The sequence below is a fragment of the Lagopus muta genome, chromosome 25 (assembly GCF_023343835.1).
Source record: "Lagopus muta isolate bLagMut1 chromosome 25, bLagMut1 primary, whole genome shotgun sequence".
NCBI lineage: Eukaryota > Metazoa > Chordata > Aves > Galliformes > Phasianidae > Lagopus > Lagopus muta.
The window spans coordinates 1,853,187-1,878,546 of NC_064457.1; the positions used below are offsets into that span (position 1 = coordinate 1,853,187).

General features: G+C 52.9%; 3 protein-coding genes and 1 non-coding gene across 5 annotated transcripts; 2 read left to right on the forward strand and 2 right to left on the reverse strand.

Annotated features, from left to right (window-relative positions):
* Positions 1-6,647: 6,647 nt before the first annotated feature.
* Positions 6,648-6,719, forward strand: TRNAQ-UUG (transfer RNA glutamine (anticodon UUG)). The gene has a single exon. It is a non-coding gene; the product is annotated as a tRNA-Gln (tRNA).
* A 362-nt stretch (positions 6,720-7,081) lies between these two features.
* Positions 7,082-10,938, reverse strand: GNGT2 (G protein subunit gamma transducin 2). Its single transcript, XM_048926881.1, has 2 exons — positions 8,717-10,938; positions 7,082-8,506 (listed from the first exon to the last, which is right to left on the reverse strand). Exons 1-2 carry the CDS (start codon positions 8,798-8,800, stop codon positions 8,381-8,383), a joined length of 210 nt encoding a protein of 69 aa, XP_048782838.1. The 5' UTR covers positions 8,801-10,938; the 3' UTR covers positions 7,082-8,380.
* An 80-nt stretch (positions 10,939-11,018) lies between these two features.
* Positions 11,019-15,479, forward strand: ABI3 (ABI family member 3). The gene is made up of 8 exons (XM_048926878.1): positions 11,019-11,358; positions 12,261-12,428; positions 12,865-13,041; positions 13,595-13,674; positions 13,854-13,949; positions 14,253-14,431; positions 14,543-14,674; positions 14,848-15,479. Exons 1-8 carry the CDS (start codon positions 11,248-11,250, stop codon positions 15,006-15,008), a joined length of 1,104 nt encoding a protein of 367 aa, XP_048782835.1. The 5' UTR covers positions 11,019-11,247; the 3' UTR covers positions 15,009-15,479.
* Positions 15,480-15,732: 253 nt separating this feature from the next.
* Positions 15,733-21,520, reverse strand: PHOSPHO1 (phosphoethanolamine/phosphocholine phosphatase 1). 2 transcript variants are annotated; one of them, XM_048926879.1, is made up of 4 exons: positions 21,362-21,520; positions 19,867-19,984; positions 18,511-18,627; positions 15,733-17,770 (listed from the first exon to the last, which is right to left on the reverse strand). In XM_048926879.1, exons 3-4 carry the CDS (start codon positions 18,553-18,555, stop codon positions 17,009-17,011), a joined length of 807 nt encoding a protein of 268 aa, XP_048782836.1. In that variant the 5' UTR covers positions 18,556-18,627; positions 19,867-19,984; positions 21,362-21,520; the 3' UTR covers positions 15,733-17,008. The 2 variants fall into 2 exon arrangements, with proteins under 2 accessions (XP_048782836.1, XP_048782837.1); XM_048926880.1 differs by lacking the exon at positions 21,362-21,520 and adding an exon at positions 20,449-21,290.
* Positions 21,521-25,360: the final 3,840 nt, after the last annotated feature.

The window sequence follows — 25,360 nt, forward strand, 5'->3', positions numbered from 1 at the left end:
TGGTTGGTGTTAACCCTCGTGGGGCTGTTTGTGGTGTATCCCAGCCCCCTTTCTCCCCTCTCCCAAATCTCTCCAGATGGGGGCAAAAAAAAAAAAAAAAATTATTTGAAATTTGGCACGTCTGAAGCTTTATTTTCTTCTTATTTTTAAAACAACAAAGCCCACAATCACCACCACCACCCTCTTCTCTCTGCGGCCAGAACAGCCCCCCCCCCTCACACGACCATACCAAATAGATCCGTCAAACGAATGTAAGGTGGTTCCTGATTCCCGTCACTCTTAGGAGGATTTTTATATTTTAGATATATTTTAATGGTTTGTTTTTTAATATTTGAGTATTGGGAAGGGACAGTAACTGCTGTGACTGCCTCACACGGGGCCGGGTCGTGTCTCTATGGGGCTGTGTGTGCACCGTGCTGCCCTTCCACCCGGCCCCATTGGGGACTCAGCGCCGGTGCTGTCCCACAAGCTGGGGAGCAGGGGGAGAAAGCAAAAAGCTCTGATTGCATTGGGGACAGCGGGGCGAGCCCGCATGGAGGTGATAAGGAGGGAGGTGGGGGTGAACCTCGCACTGATTCTGTACTGTTTCTTCTTAAACCAGACTGCTCCCATAGAGCTGAGATGGGGACGCAGCAGCGGTTACTGTCCCTGGGGGCACTGCAGCAGCAGCAGTGGGGTGAGGCCAGGAGTTGGGGTGAGGTATAGCCGTGTGTTTGAGCAACAAGAGAGGAGGGAAAGAGGAAAAAAAAAAAAAAGAAAAAAAAAAAAAAAAGAAAAAAAAAAGAGAAAAGGAGAAAAAAAAAAAGCTACCTCAAGGTATGACGTTACCTCAGCAATTGAATTTTTATTTGGTTTTTTTTTTGGTTTTTTTTTTTGGTTTTTTTTTTGTGGGGGGCTTGCTGGTATTTTATATAAAAGCTGATAGTCTTGAATATTTTATTTTTTTAATGAAAAGAGAAGTTAAGTTGTTCGTAATTTCTTGTGAGCCAGGAGCCCTGCGCCCGGGTCCCCAGGTGTGATGATGAGCTCTCTATGGAGAACGACAGAAATCTCAGATGTAGTGGAAAAGATGGCAGCACGAATGGTGTTGGCCTTCCCAAAGCCAGGCAGAAATGCCAACACGACACACGAGCTGTCGGATGTCGCGACTCTTTGAGACCTTGGACAAATCGGAGCCCACCGACGTTTTCAATTGGAAAGACTTTATTTCTTTTTTTTTTTTCTTCTTTTTTTTTTCTTTTCCTTTCACATGCAAGAAAAACAAACCAACAAATCAACCAACAGAACAAAGAAAAATGAAACCAACAGCAAAACTACTGGATGACGAAAGGCTTTTGTCCATCCGACTTCATTGGGAAAGCAAACGGCTGAAGAGCTTGGGATTGGCAATCTTCCACTGTGGGCAATGAGGATGGATTTGCCTCCACGAAAGCACTCCTGGAATGGAGCTCAGCACCACGTGGGGCACATTGAGCTGCCCCAAACCCAGGCAGCATCCCGCAGCCATAAACCGTATGGACTGCCATAAACCAAACCCATATGGGCTGCCCCAACGGTGCTGCCATGGAGGCAAAATGGCCGCCTGTCTTCTCCACTATGATGCTGGTAAACGCATTGCAGAGATTTGCCTCAGTTTTACCGAGGATAAAGCAAGTAAAAAAACAAAAACAAAAAAAAAAGAGGAAAAAAAAAAAAAAGGGAATAAAAAAAGACAGAAATGGAAACCAACTTTTCTTCTACAAACGCACACGGAGGAGAGAGAAAAATGGAATGACCCTCACGAATAACAGGCACGGACCTCACCCTATATGCTTGAAAAGGTTCTTTTTGTTTTCTTTATGTGCCATCTTGCTGTTTGTCCCTGCAGGAAAATGACCCATTCTGCGTTGGATGAGAAGATGGAAATCGAGGTGCATGGGGCTGTGGGTGATGCAGTGCAGTGGTGGTGGGCTGCTTCGGTCCCAGCTGGGGCTGCCGTTGTGTCCTAGGGAAGTGTTCATCTCTGGCTCTCTACTTCTTACAGCTTTGGACAGATCAGTGTTATTCAGACATCGGTGATTATAAGAATTGTGTTTCTTTTTCCCACAGCAAGCATTTTTTATTTTTATTTTTTTTTAATAACTGGTGCAAAGTGTATCGTTGAGGAGAAAAAAAAACAACAAAAGATCCATTTTCCCCCTCTTTACCCCCAGTCCTGTTCCTCTGGGTTGTTGCATGGATAAGATCCAGATCCGGACACATACCTAAACCTGATGGTGACTCAGGGAAACCTGTGATGCTTTCCCCCATTTCTGTGCTGCCATCCCAGTGCCACCCCGCTGTGCTGCTCCCATTGCCATCCCTTTGTGGGAGCTGTGCCTCCCCCTGTGGTGCTGTTCCAAGGGCTGAGAGGTTCTTTGGGGGCTGCTTTGTTTTTCCAAAGGTGGTTGCTGGGAAGGGGCAGGTCTGCCCTCGGTGGTGTTCCTTCAATCCCTGCTTAAATCCCTACTGATGTCCTATGGAGTTGAATAGGACTTGTGCCTATCTCCTGCCAGGATCCCTGCCCCAGGTCCCAGGGAAGGAGATGTGAGCTTTGAATCAGGGATGCCCATCAGCAAGAAGGGAGGAGAAGGAACCTTGCTGCCTGTTAGCTGCTTTCTTTGCACTGGAGGGGGAAAAAAAAGAAAAGAAAAAGGCAGTTTAGGAGGAAACCACCCTACTTTGAAAGCAAGAAAATCAGCCCCCATCTGCTGAATGATAAAAAATATAGCAGCAGCAATCAGGCAGGTGCTGACTCATGGCACAGCTTTGCTGAGGACCAGAAAGGTAATAGCATCTCCAGCTCCTGCCCTCCTCCTGCCTTTTGCTTTCCCTACAGAAATCCTTTGGGTTTATATATTTAATTTCTTCTGCAGTGAGAAAGCAGCAAGCCCAACCCTGTGGATGTGGGGTATTTCTCCCCTGGGGGCTGAGCTTTGACCTGAGGAAGTGGGGAACCTTGGGGCAGGAGAGGGGGAATGGGGCAATGCAGCCTTCTGCTCCCCAGGGCTGAGGGATTTGTTTCTCACTGGTGCTGAGGATGTAAAGCAAAAAGGAAAGGAAGCAAAAATAATGAGGAGAATTTCCTCCGTGCCTCAGTTTCTCCCTGCTGAGGTTCATGCTGCTCACCTACCTCACACAGGGCCCACAGCCCCGTGCCCCCAAAGCACTTTGTGGTCCTCAGGGCCGTGCACCGGGCAAAGCGATGCTGTGTGGGTTATGGGGTTTGTGTTCATGCTGTCAGGATGTTGTGTTGTCTTTCAGCTGGAGGCAAATGAAAAACAAAGCCAAATAAACCCCACCGAAAAATCAGATTTTGTTTTGTCCTTCCAGGCTCTGCCCATTTTCTCAGCCCTCAAAGTGCATCTGAGGCAGCAGGGTTTCGGCAGCACTGGGTTTTATGGTGTCTTTTATTTTTTCTTTTTCTTTTTTTTTCCCCTTTTTTTTTCTTATTCTCTGTTGTAGCTTCTGTTTCCTTTGGGGGAAGTCAGTGTGAGCCTGTGACAAGTGTATGCTCCACTAAGCATCCCTTCAGCCATCCCAGTAATACTCTTGCTGCTAATGTTCCAGCCTGGCTATGGGCTGTGCAGATGGGAGGTGAAGGATTTGGGCTGCAGGTCTGCTTTGGGAACAGTGGTTGGCAATGATTTTGCTCAAGGAGTTTCCATTCCATCTTCCTGGAAAGGGAGAGGAGGACAATGGCTGCCCATTGCTGAGTGCCAGCAGGTGGAAGGGTCTGAGTAGACTGGGGGTCCATTTGTAGGCAGAGCTGGAGGTCAGCTCTGGGCTGAGTGATGCTCCAGGTCCTATCAGAGGTGTGAACCATGGTGGTGCAGGGCACGGGAGCTCTGAATTGGTGTGGAGTAGGAAGGGAAAAATGTAGCCTCGCTCATAGGCCTCGACCTTCCTTCATCATTTTGGTGGTTTTCTATTTTTTTTTTTTCTTCTTTTTCTTCTTTTTCCCCCCTTTGGAACATTTGTGATTCTGGATAAGCCCCAAAGGGAAACCAGGAAGCAGAGAGGCTCTTCAATCTTGAATTTTGGAGAAGGTGCAGATGCTGCGAACGCACACGTGCAAACTACCTCAGGGCTGAGCATTGGGCACGGAGGAGCTTTGGGCACAGCCCCCCCTACCCCCCCCCCAGACTGCAGGGACATCTCAAGGGAGAGCTGCAGTGCAGAAGAGGAGAGCTGGTGAGGAAGACTGCTGGGGCTGCTGGTTTGGAATGGTCACTGGGCAGTGCATTGGGCCCGTTGGAAATTGACCCATTGCTGCATTATGCATTTTGTAGCTTTTGGTGAGGGCGAATAGCTCTAAGCAGGGATGCTCCCAGCAGGGATGCTCTGATTAGGGATGCTGTGTTGGGCCATGGTGGCAAAGCAATGGGTTACGAACTGGAAAACATCAACAAGAGCTAATGATGAAAAGGAACTTTTCACTTGAAAAAAAAAGAACCAGCACCAAATTAAGGCATGGGAGACAGCTGTACAGCAGAACCAAAGCCGTTTTTTTTCAGACCCATCATGTAAATGGTCTCTGTAAAGCAGCACAGGCTGTTGTCCGTGGGGATGCAGCGCTTGGGGCAGAGCATCCCACAGGGTCCCATCCTTCCCACGCCCCCCACTGCCACTGGGGTCACCCCAGAAAACAGATGGGATTGTCTGGAATCAGAGTGGAAACAGTGAGAATCACTGGAATGGGTTGAAGTGTTCGTTACCCAGCAGATAATGGTTCGTTTGAAGCACATCTGGATTCAGTGTTGACATCAAACTTTCGTTGACTTTCAGGAGGCAAAATCCGGTCCTCAGACCCAACATGTGCCTTCCCCCTCCCCTGATACTGCCTTGTATCCAGCTCTGGGTGGCTGCATCGGAACCTGACGACTTTTGGGGGTCACCCTACATGAGGCAAAGCCCCAGAGGAAGCCCTGGAGCCGGGGGTCTGCCTGCTCCACCACGTCAGCGACCTCCTATATAACCAAGTCATTTTTGTTTATCTACCTCTTAGTGACAATAGATTAAAACTAGGTAGTGGCAACTCCACATGCTGTAGTTTAGGGGAAAAAAAAAAAAAAAATTACTCTTTTTCCAAAGAAAAATGTTCTTTAAAAATAGAATTTACGGGCTTTCTTTTCACTTTAAAGTGGTCGTTAGTTGTAAAAGCTCCAGACCTCAGCAGTCCAAACCATTTGGTTGTGACTGATTTTTTTTTTTCTTTTTTCTTTTTTAATTTTTAATGCTCAAACTTCCATTACATTTGTTTTGGGTTTTTTTTTTTTTTTCCCTTTTGAACTTTGATATTTACTTCTGTCAGCAGTAGAACTCCATCAGCTCCCCGGCGTCGCGGGGCTGAACCCCATCATGCATGGGTGGGAGATGCTGGGGCCATCATTCAATGGTTTTCCCAGTGGCCATGGGTGTGGGTGGCTTAGTGATATGGGTTGATGGCACCAAGTTGATGGAATTGGGGTGGTGGTACCAGGTTGGTGACACCAGGTTGATGGAATCAGGTTTGGTGGCACCAAGTTGGTGGAATTGGGGTGGTGGGTGGCACCAGGTTGGCTCTGGATTGGTGGAACTGGCTTGGTGGCACCAAGTTGGACTGGTGGCTCCCTGGTGGCACTGGTTTGGTTGGACCAGGTTGGTGGCACCAAGTTGGTGGCGTTGGGCTGGTAGCACTGAGCTGGCAGCACTAAATTGGTGGCACTGGGTTGGTGGCATTGGGTTGGTGCCACTGGGCTGGTGACAGCATGAGCACTGCTCTGAGCAGTTGGTCTTCCAGCCATGCAATCTGATCCAACTGAGCCAGCTCTGGGTTCCCGATCACCCCACACCCAGGAGCCATGGGACAGCTGCACCCAAGGGCTCTCACCACACCAATGGCCAAAGCAATGTCTCCCAGCAGCCGCCCCAGTGTGATTTCAGGCTGTTCCTCAATACCATTGTACTGTACGGGGCCGATGCTGGTGTTCCTCCTCTTGGCTGTTTCTTCCTACCTTTCCCCTCCTCTTTGCCTGTTCCACCCCCATCCTTCCCACACCGCAAAGCCGTTGCTTTTGGGTGTGGAGTAGCAGGGATGGCGGATGGATGCAGGTTTAATTTCTCTCCCAGCGAGGTTTTGCCACAAACCGCTTTACTCCACTGTTTCATTTTTAAAAAATTAAAAAAAAAAAAAAAAATTAAAATAAAAAAAAAAAAAGGAAAAAAAAAAATTCCTCTAATGCTGTTCCTTTGCATTTTTTTCATCAATTTGGTGGGGTGGGGGGGAACGAAGAAATGGAGATGCTGGGGGGTGCACGGGCCGATGCCACGCGTGCTCGGGGCCGTCCAGCAGCGGTGGTGGAACCCAAGCCCGTGTCACAATTCAATGGCGTTTGGAGGACGGTGGAATGCCGTTTTCTTGCCGCTGGATGGGGAACGGGGTCACGGCGACGGGCGTCCCGGTTTAAAAGGAAAGCAGCGGGAGCTTCGGGGGAGGCGAACGGGGCTGCTGCCGGCACTGGGCTGTACGCAGATATGGGGCCGTGCGAGGCGGACTCCATCGGGACCCACGATAGATTTGGGATCGGGGCGGACGCCCGCGGCGGTGCGCAAAGCCTGAAGGCGCCGTGGCGCAACGCGTATGCCGTGGTCCCATGGTGTAATGGTTAGCACTCTGGACTTTGAATCCAGCGATCCGAGTTCAAATCTCGGTGGGACCTCCTGTACTTTTTGCCCCCGGCGCGTCGCTGAACCCGCAGGACGGCAGCGGCGGCGAGGTGCTGCGGGAAGCGTTGCGGGGTCGCCCCGCGCTCCCCCACCCCCCCCCACCGGCACCGCGCACCTCCCGGGCTCCATTTTGTGCGGGGGCGCCGGCGCCGCGATGCGCATGCGCGGGAAGAGCGGCGGGGGCGGTGTTAAGGGGGGGGCGGGAGTTAATCCAGGAGCTGGCATCCGATTGGGCGCGTGGGACGACACTCACGACTTCCCGCGTTGCTATTGGCTGGTAGCTTCCCCCCCTCCCTCTGCGGTCTCAGCTATCGCGGGGCTCGTTGATAAGAGCTGAGCTGCGACTGGTCAGAAAGGGGCGGGCTGGTGATGGTGCGTGGATGAGAGGGGGTTGGCGCGGGGTTTAGCTGGGATTAAGCGGGCTGTTTTTGCTGAGCTCAGGGGTCGCGGAGCTCTATGGGACCTCCACCGGGGTTAGCGGTGGGGACGGATGATGCTGGCCCCGAGGTGATGTTTTTGGCACGGGAACGCGGGTACGAGAGAGACAAGAGACCGCGTATGGAACGGAGTGGATTTATTCAGTATTTCCGCGAGAGGAAGAACAAAACCTTTATTTTCCCTTTTTTATGGGCCCCTGCACCCCATCGACCTCATCCCTGTGCCGCCCCAATCTGCCCCGGTTTTTGTGCCACCTCCAAACAGAGCTGCCGGCTCCGAGTCGATCCTTATCAATGGTGAAACGTTGCGGGACGAAGCTTTGCAGCACCTCTGCCCGCATGGAGGCGGTCCGCTCTTCCCCGGCTGCACGGAGCGGAAGGTGAAGCCAAGGCGGTGCTTCGAGCAGAACCGGACCTGTAAACCTCCGGGCTTTGATCTCTTGTGGTTGCCGGAGGGTTTCCCGAGGAGGACACGGAGGCAGGCTGATGTTTTTGATGGAGGCTTTGCTCGTTCCCGTGCCCCGCTTGGGTTGTTCGGCCCCCCTTCCCCAGCCCCCTTTCCCCGATCCTGTAGACGCACTGCGGGTGGGAGGTGCGGTCTGTGAGCGACGGACGGAGTTATGAATGAGGAGATGAAAGCTTCAGACCCCTGGGAGCATCAGGGCGTGTTTGTCTGCCTGTGCCAGATGGGGGATTCAGGCACTGATAGGCGATAACGTGAGCGAGGTCCCACCGGGATGCTTCTCTGCAGCGAGTGGGGATGCAGGGCTCTGCTCTAGGCTTTGGAGCCTGCCCTGCTGCTGGGATGCCTGGGGTTGGAGTCCAGGTACAGCCCTACGTGTTTCAGTACCTCCCTATACCTACAAACCATTCCTAGCCCTACCTGTGCCATTAAAGCCCACTTTGCTGCTGCCTGCTGAAAACACAGAACTTTTGCTTGCTGGAAACCAACCATCAATCAGTGATGGGAGCACACAAACACACTCTGCTCCATCTGCTGCACCTCATCTCTGCAATCACAGGGGTAATTTTTTTTTTTTCTTTTTTTCTCATAATTTTTCTTTTTTTCTGCTGCTACTTCAGATGCAACTACACTTTATTTTGGTACTCCCCAGTGCTGAGGTCAGACTATAGGGAAAGCAGGTTTCTGACAGTCTTGGCTTGAGCATGGGAATGGCTCTGTGCCCAAGCAGGGCGGTGCAGGAGGAGGAAGGATGTCAGCTTATCGTACAGCCGCCCTTCTCCTTAAAGGGGTTCTTGTCCTCAGGGACACCTTTCAGCAGTGGATCCTCTCCTGCCATGGATTCAATGTATTCCTTGAGCTCTTTGCCGGTCTTGGAGACCTGCAAGGAAGGAAGGAAGGAGACGCCTCGTGTGGGTTATGGGAACAAGCAGTCACTGCAGAGCTGCTCTCTTGCTGATCGTCTGCCTACAAATCCATGTGAACCTCTGGGAGAGGGAACCACGGAGCTGCCCTTGGCTGTGGTGTGCCCCATCGGCATCCTCAGGGTGCCAAGGTTGCTCCCCATTTTGCATTTTGGGGCAATACTCACCATTTGCCTCTCGTTCTTTACCTCCTTCTTCAGCTGATCCAGTTCCATTTTCAGCAGTTCCTTCTCTGTCATATCCTGAGCCATTCTGCCCTGTAACCAACAGAGATGGCGCGTGCTTGAAGTGCAGTAAGGCTTCTCCTAAGGCATTTGCTTTTGCCCTAACACTATTGCAAATGCTGATAACGTCTCAGCTGAAGCTTTCAGGCACCTTTCAAAGCACAGTGTAACTGCAGTAATCAAATTTTGCTTTGCTTGTTCTCACCCAGACAAATGGAGCAAAAACAGTGGTTTGAAGGCAGCAGCAGAAGATCCAGCCCTTTCTTTGCGTGCAGCAGAGGCTGTTTCCCAAGGACAAGAGATGGCTGGTTCAGTGGGGCTGGCTGAGCCCACAGAAAAACCAATTGCACTGCGGGGCTGTTGGGTTTGCAGCATCTTAGGAGGACCCAGATAAGAATGTACCAAACTATACAGCATCTCCTAAACAAAGCAGTGCAGCATAGGTGCAGACGATGCCTTCCCAATGTGAGTTTGTAACTACACCTTTCTGCTTGGGCAGGAGCAGCCCACAGGCACTATGAGGAACTGAACTGTTGTTTTCTCTTCCACTCATTGTGCCACCCTTGCAAGTAAGTGATGGTGTGAATTATGTCCCTTCACTGCTGTTACCTCTGTGGCACAGAGACATTCCATGGTGTGAGCTGGAAAAGCTCATCTGTTTTTTACAAAGGTGCATCCAAGGGATATAAGAGAGATTTGGAGAGTTGCCATGTGCTGCTCCCATATTAAAACTTAGCTTGAAAGCCTGGCCACAACCTCTTAAATCGTAAAGAGGAATGTGATTAAAGCAGCGGTGTGTCTTGTCCCTGCTTTGGAAGGCATCAAACTTCTGTTCCCCAGACCCCACTGGTTTTGTGTGGCTGTTTTCATGGCATGCATACCCAGTACTCCTCTCTCCCCATCAATGCTTATGGGGCATGATGAGTCCCAAGAAGATAAAAGCTGCAGCTTTTATCAACCCGAGGAGGTGGTGATGCCTCTGTGCACTGGGAAAGAAGCAAAGCCACTTACCTGTGTGGATGAGGGGCTCCCCCTCTCAGTGCTGGAGGTATTCAGAAACCCATCGAGCCGCCGTCCTCTGTGTCTGCACTGTTCTGTTTGAAGACTCCTTCAGATCTCCCAGCCAGGAGCAGGTAGCAGATGTCTTTGGTCCCTAAGCTGATAATAGACTCAGAAGAATAAGCTGGTCAGGTGTTGGGCATTAGCCTCAAAGCTCTGGGTAATCAGTGGTGGGGCCATAGGGGAGGGCTGGGAGAGGGCGAAGATGGGGGAGGAAGGGCAAGGGTGGAGATGTGCTTTGTGGGGCACTCGACAGCCTCTGAGCTCCCAGTGTGTGTGTTTGAGCCTGTGCAGGGCTGGGGCCCAGCTAGGGGAGCAAAGGGAGCATCCGCTATGGGAGCTGGAACAGGTTCCACCATAGGAGGGAATGGAGAGGATGAGAGCTTGGGTAAGGGGACTGTAGGGGTCCAGGAGGCATTTGGGGTGGCTCTTGGCCATTGAGGGTGTGAGAAGCAGAGCTGGTTCAACATTTCCCTCATCCTCACACTGTTGTGGGCTCACGATGGGCATTTAGCTCTTGCTTGGCCCATGCGCAACACTGAAGCTGAGGACAGAGTTCAGGAGGCCCCGAGGGAGCGCAAAGAGGAGGAGGTGGAGGGGGATTCCCAGCACAAAGGACCCTCCCAGTGCTGGGAAGTGAGAGTTTCCTGCCCTTGGCCATGGCCTCTGGCACTGTCCTGTGGGGATGGGAAAGGCCATCAGCAAAGCACCAAGGAGGGTTGTGCTGTCCCGGCACACAGAAGCAAGCAGAAACTGATGGCTGCACCTGAACTGGGCGAGGTGGGGGCATGGGGCCATCTGGGGAAGCTGAGCTGGCAATGGAAGCACCATCCTGAGGTTAGATCTCCTCCTGCCAGTCCCATAAAGGCAAGGGGAAGGGAATTCCCCTCACTGAGTGCAACAGAGCCAAGCCTGGCCCCGTGCCTAATGGACTCTGTCAGAGGATGGAGGTGCAAGCACCAAAACGCCCAGAAGTGGCCAGATTTGGGCCCTTAGGAGCCAAAATGCAGCACTGTCCTTGAAATGCCACTCTGCCCAGGGCTGTGCTGCCTTCAACCTCATAAAGAAGCCATGCCCCCTTGATGGGGACAGTTGAATTTGGGGGTGGGTGGGGGGGGGAGAGGGGTAAGTATGGATGTGAAGGGCAGATTTGGTGGGGACTGGGCTTCCAGCACCTCAACAGCTTTCAGGTTCCACCCCTCCATGCCCCCAAGCCTCCACCGCTATGGCAGACAAGATGGCAGCCCTCAGCCTGCCAAGCCCACTCCTCACGGGGCTGTGGGCCGGCGAGCTGGCGGAGCTGGGAGAGGTGACAACCCACAGGGCATCCGCAGAGCAGTGCGTCAGCATCGCCGCGAGCTTCAAAACGCGGCGCCTGAGAGGCTGGGGAGGAAGTGGGCTCCAGTCCCAGCACCATGGCGGAGCCGCTGCAGCCCTGCGATGTCCCCACGGCACGGCAGGGCCTGCGTGACAACCACAGCAACCTGCAGCGTGTGGCTGAGTACTGCGAGAGCAACTACCTGCAGGTGGGATGTGGGGCTGGGGGGTCGCTGGGATGGGGGGGGGGGGGGCGGAATCTGTGGTGGTGGTGGGGAGGATGGTGTGAGGGTGAAGGCTTTGCTGTTCCCGTTCATTTCCTGACCAGCACTGAGTGCTCTCAGCGCTGCTTTTGTGCCTCAGTTTCCCCTCTGCTCATCTGTCAGGGTTATGGGATTTGGGGGGGTCTTCCAGGTGTTTTGGTGCTGGATGGGAGCGGGGATGGCAGCTCGGGGTTTGGGAGGTGCTGCGCAATGCTCTCTCCCTCCCAGCACACGGTGGGCACTGGGCTCTGTGCTGCCTTCCTCCCCGCTGTCCTTGTGACCTGCTGAGGGAATGCAAAAGGGTTGGTTTGGCCCCATTGGCTGGGGACAGTGCTGTGACTGGGGGTCTCCTGGGTGCTTTAAGGATCCTACCTTGCTGGCCTCACTTCCCCATGGCAGACCCGAGGATGCGGGTGCCCCCCCAGCCATATGGGGCTGTGACCCTAGCATTCCCTGTCCCATAGCCAGACATTGCTGCTGCCTCAATTAAGCATCCTCTAGGGCTGGGTTGTTTTCTTGTTGCTGCAGCTTCTGGCTGGTTCACAGCCCCCAGCTGTATCTCTGAAGGGGAAGCATGCAAAACAATTCAGAGAACTGAGACTGCTTCCCCAGCTGTTGGCAACAGGGCTGGGACAGACCCTCCTGACCCCCCTCTGTGCTTGTTCCACCGCACCCTGGTGGTGCTGAGCACCGCTGAGTCCCACCGCCTGAGCTGGAGGAACTGTGATGCATTTGGAAAGCAGAAGGAAGCCCCTTTGCTCCCTTGTGACCCCAGTGTGGGAATGGCAGCAGCAGCATTGTGTGCTGTCAGCCTTCCCAGCTCATCAGGGCCGTGTTTCACCCTCCAGGCGATCGACAAGCGGAAGGCTTTGGAGGAGACGATGGCGTTCAGCACGCAGTCCTTGGCCAGCGTGGCCTATCAGGTCAGCAGGCTGGCCACCACCTTCCTGCAGCTGCTGGACCTGCAGGCAGCCGAGCTGCAAAAGCTGGAGGCCAATGTCAGCTGTGTAGCCCAGGTGGGTCCAACCTCAGCAACTGCCTGGTTATGGGTCTGTGCTGCTGTGGGGTTTGGGCCCTGAGGAAGGGTTGGCCTCAAAAAAAGGGGAACAGCTTATACAGGGGCTGGAGACCATTCTTCCCTGCAGTTTTAATGGCCTGTCAGCCCTTGCAGCACCTTGGTCACCCAACGTGCTAAAGAAAAGTCCACCGAGGGGTGAGAAACTGTTCTTGAGGGGTTGTCTTGGTCTGGGTGTTTGGAGACCATGGAGGCCTCTGGGGAAACCCCCAAGGAGCCACCCTGCAGCAGTCACAAGGGCTCAGATGCTGTAATCCCCCCTCACTGGATACTGGCCTTGTCCCCTTGGAGAACTGGGGATGTTGACACAGAGCCCTGCAGCCACTCATCCTCTTCCTGACACCTGAAGGCTTCCTAAAGCCTTTCATCTTTTACAGAGTGTTGACATGCACAAGGAGAAAGTGTCTCGCCGGGAGATTGGCTCTCTGACTGTCAGCAAGAGGTTCCCATCCCACCAGAAGATCACATCCCCCCCCAACCCACCGTCCCTGGAGCCCTACTACAGGAAACCCCTCAACTTCAGCATCCTGGACGACGTTGGCCATGGCATAAAGGTCAGTCTGGAGGGTGTCCCGTGGGAAGGTGGGGGCTCAGGTGGACTTTCTGTGATCACAAACCCCTCCTGGAAGGAGAATTGGGGTCTTTCCATACTTCGCCCAGCCCACTCCAGGAATTGACCCAGCAGGGCTCATCTTGGGGCATGAGGGGAATGGAACACTGTTAGTGCCACAAAGGCACACAGTCCCAGAGCTGCTCAGCCAAGGCTGGGGCTGAGCTGCTGTTCTACCCCAGTGCTGTTTCAACACTGAAACTGCCCCTGTAAGCTGCCTCTCACCGGAAGGCGCCTGTGGGTTTGCAGCAGCATCAGAGCCACGTGCACAGTGTGAAACCACCATGGAGTCGGAGGGGAAGTGGTGGTGCTGGGCTGCAGTTCCCACGGTGGCAATGCCACACAGCAGACATCTGCTCCTATCAGCTGGGGCAGCTTCCAACAGCCCCCATCTTTTTGAGAAGGGTTCAGCAAAGGCCTTGGGGGCACTTCAGGGGCATGGTAGGCATGGGATGCAATGAGCTTGTCCATATGTCTGTGTCTTCTCCTGCCTGCAGGACCACAGCACCCAGCTGTCCCGCACAGGCACACTGTCTCGGAAAGGGATCAAGAGCCAACAGTCTGCAGGCACCATGGGGTGAGGCTTCTGGGGTGGTGTGCAGTAGGAAATCTTTCTGCCTTGGGTGTCGCTGAGCAAGTGACAACAGCAGGGACAGAGCCATGGGTGTGCTGCCTAATGCAGCTGCCCTCAGTGTCCTGTCCCTGTCCTGATGCCATCACCTGGCAGTGTGGGCTCAGCGCCTCCTCTGTTGGCAGGAGGAGCACTCGTGTCCCTGAGCCCATCCAGCCTCCTGTGATTCCCGAGGGAAAGCTCTCTGCAGCTTCATCAGCCTCCTCACTGACATCAGTCAGGTACCAGCCTGGACCTGGGGGGGGGTCTGGAATGCCCAGGGAGGAGGATTAGTGGGCCTGGGGCAGCTGTGGTTACCCTACTGCATCTGTTTGCAGAGAGGTTTTGATAAGCAATATGGTTCTGGGGAGCAGGAAATTCACTGTATATCTCTAAAGCAAAAAAACTTGACATAGATGGTTCCCAAGGGGGAAGCTAAGGCACAGAATGGGGAAATGGCTTTGCACGCAGATGTTGGGGTGTTTGCCCATGGTGACATTGTTGTCCCCCCCCCCAACACATTTTCCCTGACTCTGAATCCTCAGCTCGAGTGGAGGAGCCCCTGGGGAAGGCATCCCAGCACCACCCCCACCTCCACCCCCATCAGGTCCACCACCCACCCCAGCTGCAGCCACCATCCCACCACCCCCACCTCTCCCTGGGGATCTGCTCCCACCACCACCAGGGGACCTGGCTGTGCCCCCACCGGACTTCAGCCTTCCAGGTGAGTGCTGCAGTGTCTGCGGATGCCAGGGTGCTCATTTCAAACACAAGTGCTGTGCGTGGTCTCTGTTCCACGTGGAGCCCCTTGGCCTTCACTGAATTTGTTTTACAGTCCCCGATGACCTCGAGCCACCACTGCCACCACCACCAGTGTTGCCCAACTTTGAGGATTTCACCCCACCACCACCACCACCAGCAGCTGCAGAGGAACCCCTCTGCACCCCACAGAGCTACCTGGACAAAGGTACAGCAGCTCCAGGGTCAGATCTGCTGAGATCCACCAGATTCTTTGGCCCTGAGTGTGGTCACAGCACTGAGGATGTGACTGCCCCACTACAGGGCAGTGCAGCCCTTTCCTCCTGCCCATCTCAGCTGTCCCCACTCTGCTCCATGGCCTCTCTCCCCTTCTTTGCACAGTGCTGACCCTCTACCCGTACACACGGCAGAAGGACAACGAGCTCTCCTTCGAGCCTGGGGCCCTCATCTACGTCACACGGAGGTACTCTGATGGATGGTGTGAAGGCATCCTGGGCGAGGAGGCAGGTTTCTTCCCTGGCAATTATGTGGAGCCCTTCTGAGCACCAGGAGCTCCTGACCCCTCATTGCCCATCCAGCTCAACCGTGTGCAGGAGGCGAGGGCTCCACTTTGCCTTTGGCTTTTGGCTTTGCACAGCTCAGCCCTTTTGCTGCAGCCACGCCATGGCCCCATTCCACATGCTGCTGCCTGCGCCCCACACATCCCCCTGCCTGCTCCTCACACCTCTGCCACCCTTTATCTTTTTTTTAATGACACCAGCAATCGCTGTTTTGGAGATGCTGTGAAGGTTTAGCACTGAGGCAACTCCCCTGTCCCTCAAACTGCTGGAACTGGGAGAGCAGCAAGCTCTGAAATCCCATGGGCTGGCCCTGATGCTGCTGCTCCTGAACCCATAGAACTGATGGTAGAGCAGGACCAAAGCTCAGAAATGACAAACAAGCATGAGGAGGAGAGCAATAACCACAGAGGATCTGCTCCCTATCTGCAGCTGCTTGAGATGGAGAGAGAGGAGGCTGAGCCAGGTCTAAATCCTGCACCAAAGGGGCTGCTGTAGGATCAGGCCCAACCTGCAGAGCATTGCTTATAATCCAACCCCACTCTGCTGCTCCCCTGGTCAGTTCCCAAAGGCTGCCTGCCTCCTCCTGCAGCCTGAGGAAGGGAAACACCATGTGCATGCACCTCAGAGCCATTTCACACTCAGGTTTATGTTCTGGATACAAAGAACTTGTGTATCTGTAATATATAGATATATATCTATATACATATATATGTATTTTTTTTTTTAATTCCATGGCTTTAAGTTCCACACAGTTGAACAGTGTCCAGACGAGGAAGAACGAAGAAAAGGGGGAAAAAATGAAATAAAGGAGGATCATCTCAGGGCTACTTTGGTTATTTCCTTACCTCTCTGATTTGTTGCCAGGATTTCTATGCTTTGGAGTAGTTACAAGCCACTCTCGGGGGTCATTTAAGGCTGTGGATAAATCCAGGAAAAGCCAACACCAGAGAGCAAAATACTGCAAGCTCCCTTTCACAGAGTGCAATTAGAATGGGCAATTAACACTGTGGTGGCGTAAAGGGTTTGGCCTCTGGGGGAGCTGATACCAGAAGTGCTAAAGCACCTTTCTCTCCAGCTGGGAGGATTTCAGCACCTCTGGACCAAGGCAGGAGGTTGCAGAGCAGTCAATACAACCCAGCAAAGACATGGAGATGAGCTGTCTGCACTGGGGGGCTGCTGCCCCAGGAGGAGAAGTGATGGGGAGGAAGAGAAAGGTGAAGTCAGGTCCTTCTCCTCAAGCAGGATGTGGCCGTTCTGCCTCCCCCCCAGAAAAATGGGGTGAGGGCAATGGGAACTGAAGGAGGGTTGCTTTTTATTTTTGCATGGTACCAACCTTCCAATAGGTTTCCTTGATTTCTCATGATTTTTCTCTTCAGAAAATGAAGTCTGAAGGGACAATAAATTCCTGTGCGAGGCTCATCTGCTGAGCAAGGAGTGGGATGCATGGTGAGCTGGGGAGCCTGGGCAGCACAAACTGCCTAGACTAAATTTCTTGTGGCTTCCTGGCGAGGCAAAGAGCCCTTGGAGCACTGGGTTCAAGGCAACAGCATGAGGCTCCTGCATGGAGAGTGGAGATGGGCAGGAGGTGAGAGGGGTGAAGTCAAGAGGAATCACGTGCAGGGCTCAGCCTGCAGGAGAGCTGACTTGTGGATGGTAAAGAACTGCTCTTGTGAAGTCAAAAAGGGAAAAAAACCAAACCATACCATTAGTGTTGCCAACCACCAACAGCAGAGAAGCTGTCTAAGCTGCATAGAGAAGACTTCATCTCAATGTGGCAGAGGGAAGAGGAAAGGACGTAGGGGGAGAGAAAGTGCTTCAATCACTGGGGAGATAGGAGCTCGGAGAGGAAGGCAGGAAAGCAGTCCAGGAATCAAAGTCCAAGTGAGCAGTGCCAAATAAACACGGGGTGCAGGACGTGACCTTCCAGCCTTCTCCCTTCCCAGCTGTTTGTCGTAAACAAGCCTCTTTGGAGCCATCCATCCTCAGCACTTCTTCTTGAGGAGCTCCTGCAGATAGCGGGCAACCTCGGTAGCTGACTCCCAGGGAACAACAGTGGCCTGGAAAGCTCCAGGCTGCTTCTTCTCCATCTCCTGGGTCATCTGGTGCATAGGGTAGCCCTTCCGGGGGAAAGCAACGTCAGCTGAAGTCAAAGTCACCGAAGGGCAGAAGTCATTGGCACCATCCCCAACGTAAAATACCCTCTCAAACTCCACCTCTTCCTGCGCTCTCTCGGCCAGGTACTCCGTCAGGATTTTGCGTTTGCACATATTGGCTGGGCAGTCAAGGCACTTGTGGCTGTGGTAGGGCCCCAAGGTGAAGTAACCCCTCTTGTCAAAGCTGGACGGGTTGCTGAAGATTTTACGGAAGAGGGAATAAAAACCGGCCGCCCTCAGTTTGCACTCGATGCCAAACATGTTGGCGTCGGAGATGAGGATGATCTCAAAGAGCTCGTGGTTCTTGGAGAGGAACTGGAAGAGGTCAGGCATGCCTGGAGACAGGGGAATGTTCTCATAGACGGCCTTGAAGTCCCCCATCTTGACGCCCTGGTCCCCCATGTAGGCCAGGACACACTGCATGTACTCATTGTAGAAGCCCTCGCGGAAGCTCTGTCGGATGTGCTCAGGCAGCGCCTGCCCCGGTGCTGCACGCACGATGGAGTCGTCGCTGTTCTCATTGATGATGGTCTCATCGAAATCAAAGACCAGGAGGTACTTGGGAGGCCGGGAGCTGGCCATGCCAACACCCTGCGGGGGGAAGAAGAGCGCCCATAGTGAGCTGAGCATTTGGCTTTGGAGCCAGAGGCAACAAACACAGCACAAGAGGCTGCCAGCGCTGCAGAGCGGCATTTCTCTGCCAAATTATCCCTGCCCTCGTTTTGCCATGTAGCTCATTAACCCAGCTGGGGACCTTGGGGGTAATCCCCTGCTGACATACCTCAGCCCTGACCCTGGAGTGTTTATCCTTCCTATAAAGAGATCACTTTGCCACTGCTAATCCCTGTACTGCAGACAAGGTGGTCAGTGTGCCAAGGACTGACACACGTCCTCTCCCAAGGGACGTGGGGACATTGCTGGCGTGGTTCCATGGGCTGGGGAAGGGGTGAGGCAGTTTGCTCCCCATCCCACTCACATCACACCTGTGCAAAAGGATTCGTGTACCTGCAAACAAACCCCTCTTGCTGCCATTCTCGCGAGGACGAGTCTGGCTTTTCCTTGGAAAAGATTCTGCAGGTTAAATTTTTGCTGTCACCTGGATATGGTTTCCCTTTGGGTTGGGCTCAGAGCTGGGGTCCGCCCTTCTCTCCAAAGTAAAACCACATTGCTGACAACACAGAGCTGGACAGCCTCAGCCCAGGCCCAGTGCCAAACCCAGCAGCCCCCGCTCACCGCCTGCCACCAATCAGACATGCAGGACAGGGACCTCACTTCTGCTCCCTGACCCTGAGAAGAGACAGAGAGGTGAAAACACTGAGAATCACACTGACCTTAAACAGGCATGGCAGCCCAACACCCTCACAGCACCTTTTCATTTTAAGACCATCACTCTTCAAGCACCACTTTGCTGAAGGTCTCTTTCAGGGCTCTCTGTGTTGGGATCCTCCCTGCAAACCATAAGGGTGATGCTGGTTAATGGATGTGATGTGCACAGACGTGCAGCACGCTGTGTGCCCGTGTCCTGCACTGAACTCCCAAGCTCATGACCTTTTGTATCAGGAGCTGAAGAATTAAATGACTCTGTAGGGAGCAGCGTGAGTGGGCAGGGACCACTTAATGCTCCTGATCCCTCTTAGCTCTCCCAAGCACTCAGGCTTTGCCACACATGAAAAGACCCAACCCAGCAACAACATCCCGTTCCAAAAATCGTCCTGATTTTCTTCCAGTCTAATTAGTTTGGGTTGCTTTTTTAAATGGAGCAATTATCTTGGAAGGCAAAGAAGGGCGCAGGCAGCTCTGGTTGAGTCGTGCCAGCCTGCTGCCCGCAGTGCAGGCACAGCCCTGGATCTGCAATCCTGCCAACCTCTTGCAGCGTGTGGGGAGAAAAAACAGAGCGACAGAAAACCTCAGAATGCCAAAACTCAGAGTTCAGCCTGGTGGGAGACCTGGGCAAGAGGAATAGCACAATGGGACGTGGGCAATTTAATGGATTGCTGGCTGAATCGAGGAGGATTTCAATGATTTTTTTTTAATGTCAGTGTCATTTTATGAAGAGGGTTTTTTTTTTTGGTCTGTAGGGGATTTGTTTGGGAATTGAGTTGTTTTAAGGCCAGCACCGGGTTATTTTGGCCACAACAAATCACAGAAAGGCTTAGGCTGGAAAGGAACTTGAAGATTATCCATTTACTCTGCCATAATCTGCTTCTCCCACAACCTCAGGTTGTCCTACCAACTTCTGTTTGTAAGCACCCACCAAAAGATGGTTCTTATTCACAGGCATCATTTAAAACCAAATCAAGCCACAGCCAGTCTGGGGCTGAAATTCACCACTACGATCTTCAGGTTCGAGTCAAAAGAAACAGAATAAACAGCATGGAAGATTAATTGTGACTTTTTTCTTTATATTCTACATTGGTGCCAAAATCATTTTGGTCTGAGCTTTAAGGACGCATTACAGCAGCAAAGAGCCTTGGAACAGAGCTGCACGAAGCCCCACGGATAACAGCTTACAGGCAGCTCTAAAAGCTGAAGTCCTGGAGTTACGTTGTGCACAAAGACCAAGGATTTCCTCAGGGATGGATGCTTTCTTTCTCCATCTAAAGAGAAGCACTGCACCCCTTTGCTCTGCGAGCAGCAAACCGCGGCACCGCTCCCACCAGTGCTATTTATATGTGGAGATGACTCACCGGGCAGCTGCTTCCTGGGAGAGTGTCCTTCCACCTTCTGCAAAGAAAAAGGAGTCCTTCCAAAATAAAATTAAAGCAGCCGTGCTTCCTAACATTATTCAAAGCCTGAAGGTTGGAACTGGAAAAGGAAACAGACGTTGGTTCGTTAACGGCACCGAAAGCAAAGGGTTAAAGAAACTCAATTTCGAGACGAGGGTGAAAATGTCCCCGATAAAAGCAGGGAGCTGCTGGTGTCACACGCAGATGAATCTCTCCGGGTCATTTATCCCCCAAATCTCGATGTTTTCTATCCCTCCCATCCCCCTCAAGCATCTTCCCGCCCCCCACAGGAACCCTACGACATTTGCCACCCTCGTTATCTCCGCGGAGCGGTCACCGCTGTGTGTCCCAGGGGAACTCTGCCCGGCTGTGGGATTTACAGCTTAATCCCATGATTTCGGGTTCAGCCCAGGACACGGCGCCGGCTGAGAGCAGCGCAGTGCTGCACCCACCCAGCCAGCACTGCTGCAGGACCTGCTGGCACACTGAGGGGCACTGAGACATCTCCCACCTGCCCAAGCACACTTCCATCGCCCTGCTTACCCCCACACCTCCGGTTTTGATGATTTTTAGCTTAGATGCTGTTTCTGGAACAGACAATATATCCCTTTTTTAAACCCCAAACCCAACCGCTGACCTTCGCCGAATTTGTTTGCCCAGCCCGTAAACCCGTACTAAAGGAAAAGCAGAAAACAAAGTGCTGCTGCCCCAAAAGCAAAGGAGAGGAAAGCACCCTCCGTTGGTAGATGATCCATTGGGGACCGCCCATGGGGACGGTTCATTTTACACATTTGTTTTTTCCCCCTGTCCGACAGTAAAAGGACGACGCAGTTCAAAGCGCCGTGACCAAAGCACTGCTCTCTCTGCAAAACAAAACAACAAACCAAACCAACAAGCAGCAAACCCGAAGCAGGCTGTTTTAGCCCCAAAATGCTACACCTGCGAGGCGCTGGACGGCAGACAGCCGGTGCTCCGCGGAACCCAAAATCGGTTCCCGGAGTGCAGTTCGCTCCCCGGGGATGGGGCTGGCGGGGGGCGCATGCAGAGGAGCGGCACCGGGAGCTGCCAGGACCGAACCGCCCGGCACAGGGAGCGGGGCCGGTGCCGGATGATGCGTGGTCGTTCCTCGGGTCCTGTCGGTATGGGTGACAGCCGCAATGGGGCTGGATCACGCATGATCGGTGCCTGAAGGCTCCTGCTCTATACCAGCACCTCCCGGTACCGGCACCAGCGCTACCAGATTGACACCTCCCGGCACCGGTCGCACCAGCCATTGGAGACCGTCACGGAGCAGGCACCTCCCGGTACCGGTACCCGCCTGCATCTCCTGGTACCGGTGCCAGCCGTCCCTGTGCATCGCTCCTCGCAGCCTCCTACTGGAGTCGGCACCTCTCGGTACCGGCAGCAGCCGTACCGGTGCCGACTCATGTCTGAGCAGCCTCCAGGGCTTCCTTACCGGGTCGGAACCTCCCGGGAGCGCCCGGTTCACCCCACAGAGCGGCGGAGCACAGCCAGACACCAGCGACTGGGGAGCGGCGCGGGGCCGGCGCCGCTGCCGGGGCTGCCGCGAGCGCGGCCCCTTTAAGGCGACGCAAACGAAGCCCCGGCGCGGCGCCGCGGGACAACCGCAGTGCGCGTACGTCATCGCCCACGCAGCCAATAGCAGCCCGCCCTGCGCGCAGCACGGAGGCGGGGCTTACAGAAGTTCCGCCCCTTTCCCGTCGGGCGGGGGCGCAGAGAGCCGCGTTCCCCTCCCCAAATAAACGTCGGGGACGCGCACCAGCACACAGGGAGCGCGGCCGTAGCGTGACTTTGCTCCTAAAAAGTTACAGCAAAACCAGCAATAAACCAACAAGAACCTATTTCTTTTCTTTTTTTTTTTTTTTGAATCTCCGAGAAGCTTCGCCGTTTCGCACTGCTTTGCAAAAAAAAACCAACAGCGAGGCTCGGACCCAAAAATGCGGCAATTCACCCCAAACGGCGCCCGGGCGGGGCGAGGGCTCGGCCCTTCGGCGCTGCCCAAGATGCCCCGTTTGTGGGTGACAGGACCCCAAAATAGCTCTTTTTCTGGCCGGGCGCCGCCCGCAGCACGGCTAATTTTGGGTGCTGGCTCCGCCGCAGGACATCGAATTGCAGAGTGCTGCAAAGCGAACCCACGCCCCGACCCCCCCTCGTGCTCGCAGGGCGGGGGGAAGCGGTATCTGCGGCTCCGCAGGACGTGTAATTGGGGCCGGGATCGCCAGTGATTAAGGGAAAAAAAAGGGGGGGATGGGGGGGAAGCAAAGCGCTGCTTGTATAAAGTCTGCACCGAGGACGCGCACAGGGAGGGACGCAACAGCGTGGCATTGAAAAACACGTCCTGAAGAGGCTGCCAGAAGATGGGTTTTGTCCTGCTTTTTAATTAACGGCGGCTAAAGAAAGGAAGGAGCCGCGCTAAATTGAAGAAGAGCTGCACAAATTGGAGTTCTCCGGTGCCAGCTGTGCTGCGGAGCGCTCCCTGCCCGCAGTGCCAGGCGTAGCCCCGTAGATTCCCCCCTATTTCTCCAAAATCCAGCCCCAGCCCGCAGCGTTACTGCAGCCACAGCACTGCTATTTTGAGATCTCTCCTAACGGACTTCGCTTCTGAGAGTTAAAGCACACTGACTTCTATGCAGTGAGAGCTGCCTGCAGGCACCGTCCTCCCAGCTGGAAGAATCCTGGTTATAAAGAAACTGTTTTATCATCTATTTAGTCTGGGATGTTGGGGCTGTTACAGCCCCCCGTGCTCACACCACCCCCTAGGAACACAGCAGGCTGCGTTTGTGTGATCCATCAGTAGGTCGAAGGCAATGGGAAACCCAACAAGGGCACGTTGTCCCCTGCATGCTGTCTCTTTCCCACTGAGCAGCACCACCAGAGCGAAGATCATTCCAGAAACACCACAGGCAGAGGAGTTTGGCAAGGGTGATCCTGTATCCCAGTGATTTTCCACTGTTGAGAATCCAGGAGAGCAAGTGAGGACGGCATGGCTCTGCATTGGGCTGCTCTGGTTCCTGGCAACCCCCAGACGGGCAGGCAACCCTCTTATGAACACACAATTTCCCCACAATGGGTGTAACATCCCTATGCTGAAGGAAATTCACTGCTGTGTGCTTTTCTCCAAGCCTGTCGTCCTGTTTTCTAACCAACAAGTGGATTGCATCAGCAACCCAGCAAGCCTACAATTGCACACAGCTGCCAGCCGCCCCATTGCTGCCCATGGCCCTCCAGCAACACACAGCAGCACTCAGGTGAAGCCTAATTCAGCAGACCCTATGAAATCCATCTGGCCAACTGTCTCAGAGTCCTGCTCTCCTTGGATTACACCTTTTGGGGAACCTTGGAGTAAAACTGCAGCTTTTTTCTATTCACAAGGGGAACTCTTGTTGTCTTTAAGGTACACAGACAAGGAACCTTCAATTGCAGTCACCTTGTGCTATCTGCTTCCCAACACGCTGTCATCTTACACATTTCTTTTATAGCAATACACATTGGCTGAGCAAACAATATTTGTTTGGTATCAGAGAGAGGAAAAAACAAACAAACAAACAAACAACAAAGCACCACCAAAAAACAAACCGTCAAGAAAAGAGAGAACAAAACTCCACTCCTTGCTTTTCACTGCATGGGGTGACTTCACCATGCATCCAAATCTGCAAACCCCTCAGTGCAGCAGCTGGGACACAACACAGAGCAGGCAGGTGTGCTCAGTTCAGGCCATTCCAGGTCTCCTGAGGTTCCTCCAACACAGGCTTCAAGTTTGTACTGGTAATAATCCCTAAAGAAGACAGAAAGACTCACCAGAGCGGTCAGGTAACCATCCAGCAGGAGACGAGAATCCCACACCTTTTCCATCTTGTAAATGCTGTTTTTTATGGAAGCAAGTTATTAAATGGGGCAAATAAAACAGCCGTGCTCTGTACCTCCCCACAGTCACCTTACTTGTACTCATGTGGTCATGGGATGAGTACGACTCCAATTTCTTTTTAAGGAAAAGTGAATCAAACGTTTAACTTAAATTCTGGGCAAGCTCTTCAGAGGACTTCCATCTCCCCTCTTCCCCAGTCAATATGGACAATTTCCCCTTCTTCACCTAGACAGAACTGTCATGAAGTTCAGACAACCTGAAAAACAACAACTCTTCCACTCAGAACTCATTCACCAAAAGCTCCTTTCTGTCTCAAGCTAAGCATGTTGAGGAAGAAGTTTTACATTAAGACTAGTAGTTAAGAAAGCATTTACAAGATTAATCACCATTAATGATTCATATAACAAGCTGCCATAATATAAAGGTACAACAAGGGATTAAAAAGAAGCACCAAACTGGAACTGTGCAGCTCCATATAAAACAGAGCACTCAATATGTTCTCTTCTATATAATACTTAGAAATCAGGAAACACAGGCAACAAGACACGGTTTTTTATCAGGTGGGATAAGCTTCTGCTGAAGCAGTGTAAGAGAGGCACTGATAGTGCTATCTCTGCACACTACAGGTCAGCAGAATCTGCTGCTTTAACTGCTCTCACGCTGCCAGGCTGGTGAGCAGAGCAACACATTCTTCTCAGTAACTGCAGTCCTGTCGAATACATTTCAATCATTCAGCTGGAAATCCTATTCTTTCACATGGAAGTAATTCCAATCTCTGTGTGTTTCGTAATAAACCAAGCCTAAAAATGCTGGAGAGCAGAACTTACTGGGAGTTGGTACAGCAGGAGGAAGGGATGCCATCCAAAGGGACCCCAACAAGTTTGAGAAGTGGGCTGCTGGAGCTGTGCTTGTTCAGCCTGGAGAAGGTTGCAGGGAGACCTCATGGTGACCTTCCAGTTCTTAAAGGAGCTCATAAAAAACACAGAGAGCATCTTTTGACTCGGTCTGATAGCGATAGGACAACAGGGAATGGCTTTAAACTAGAAGAGGGGAGATGTGAGGAGGAAATTCTTTACACAGAGGGTGATGGCACTGCTGGCCAGAGCTGGGGGTGCCCCATGCCTGGAGGCTCCCATGGCCCTGGGCTGCCTGAGCTGCTGGGAGGCACCCAGCCCATGGCAGGAGTGGAACTGGATGGGCTTCAAGGCCCTTTCCAACACAACCATGCTGTGATTCTGTGATTGCAAACCTGCAGCTGGAATGGACAGTTAGATGACACGCTTCCTTGACGCTTTCTTTTCCTAGTCCACCTGTTCTTTTTCTCCCCCCTGGGAACAATCTTGTGCCTGCTATCAAATTCAACTTCAAATTCAACCTCTCTGTTGACATACGATGCATTTTATCATTCTCCAGAACCTGTTGTGAAAGAGAGCTGTAGGATGCCTTAACCTATTGAAATCACAGTTGCTATGTAAGAACCAGAGCCATTATCACACACGGTTTGAACAGGACACCGTCGTTCATTTTAGGTGTCCTGAGACCTTCAGACTATGAATGATATCTACCAGA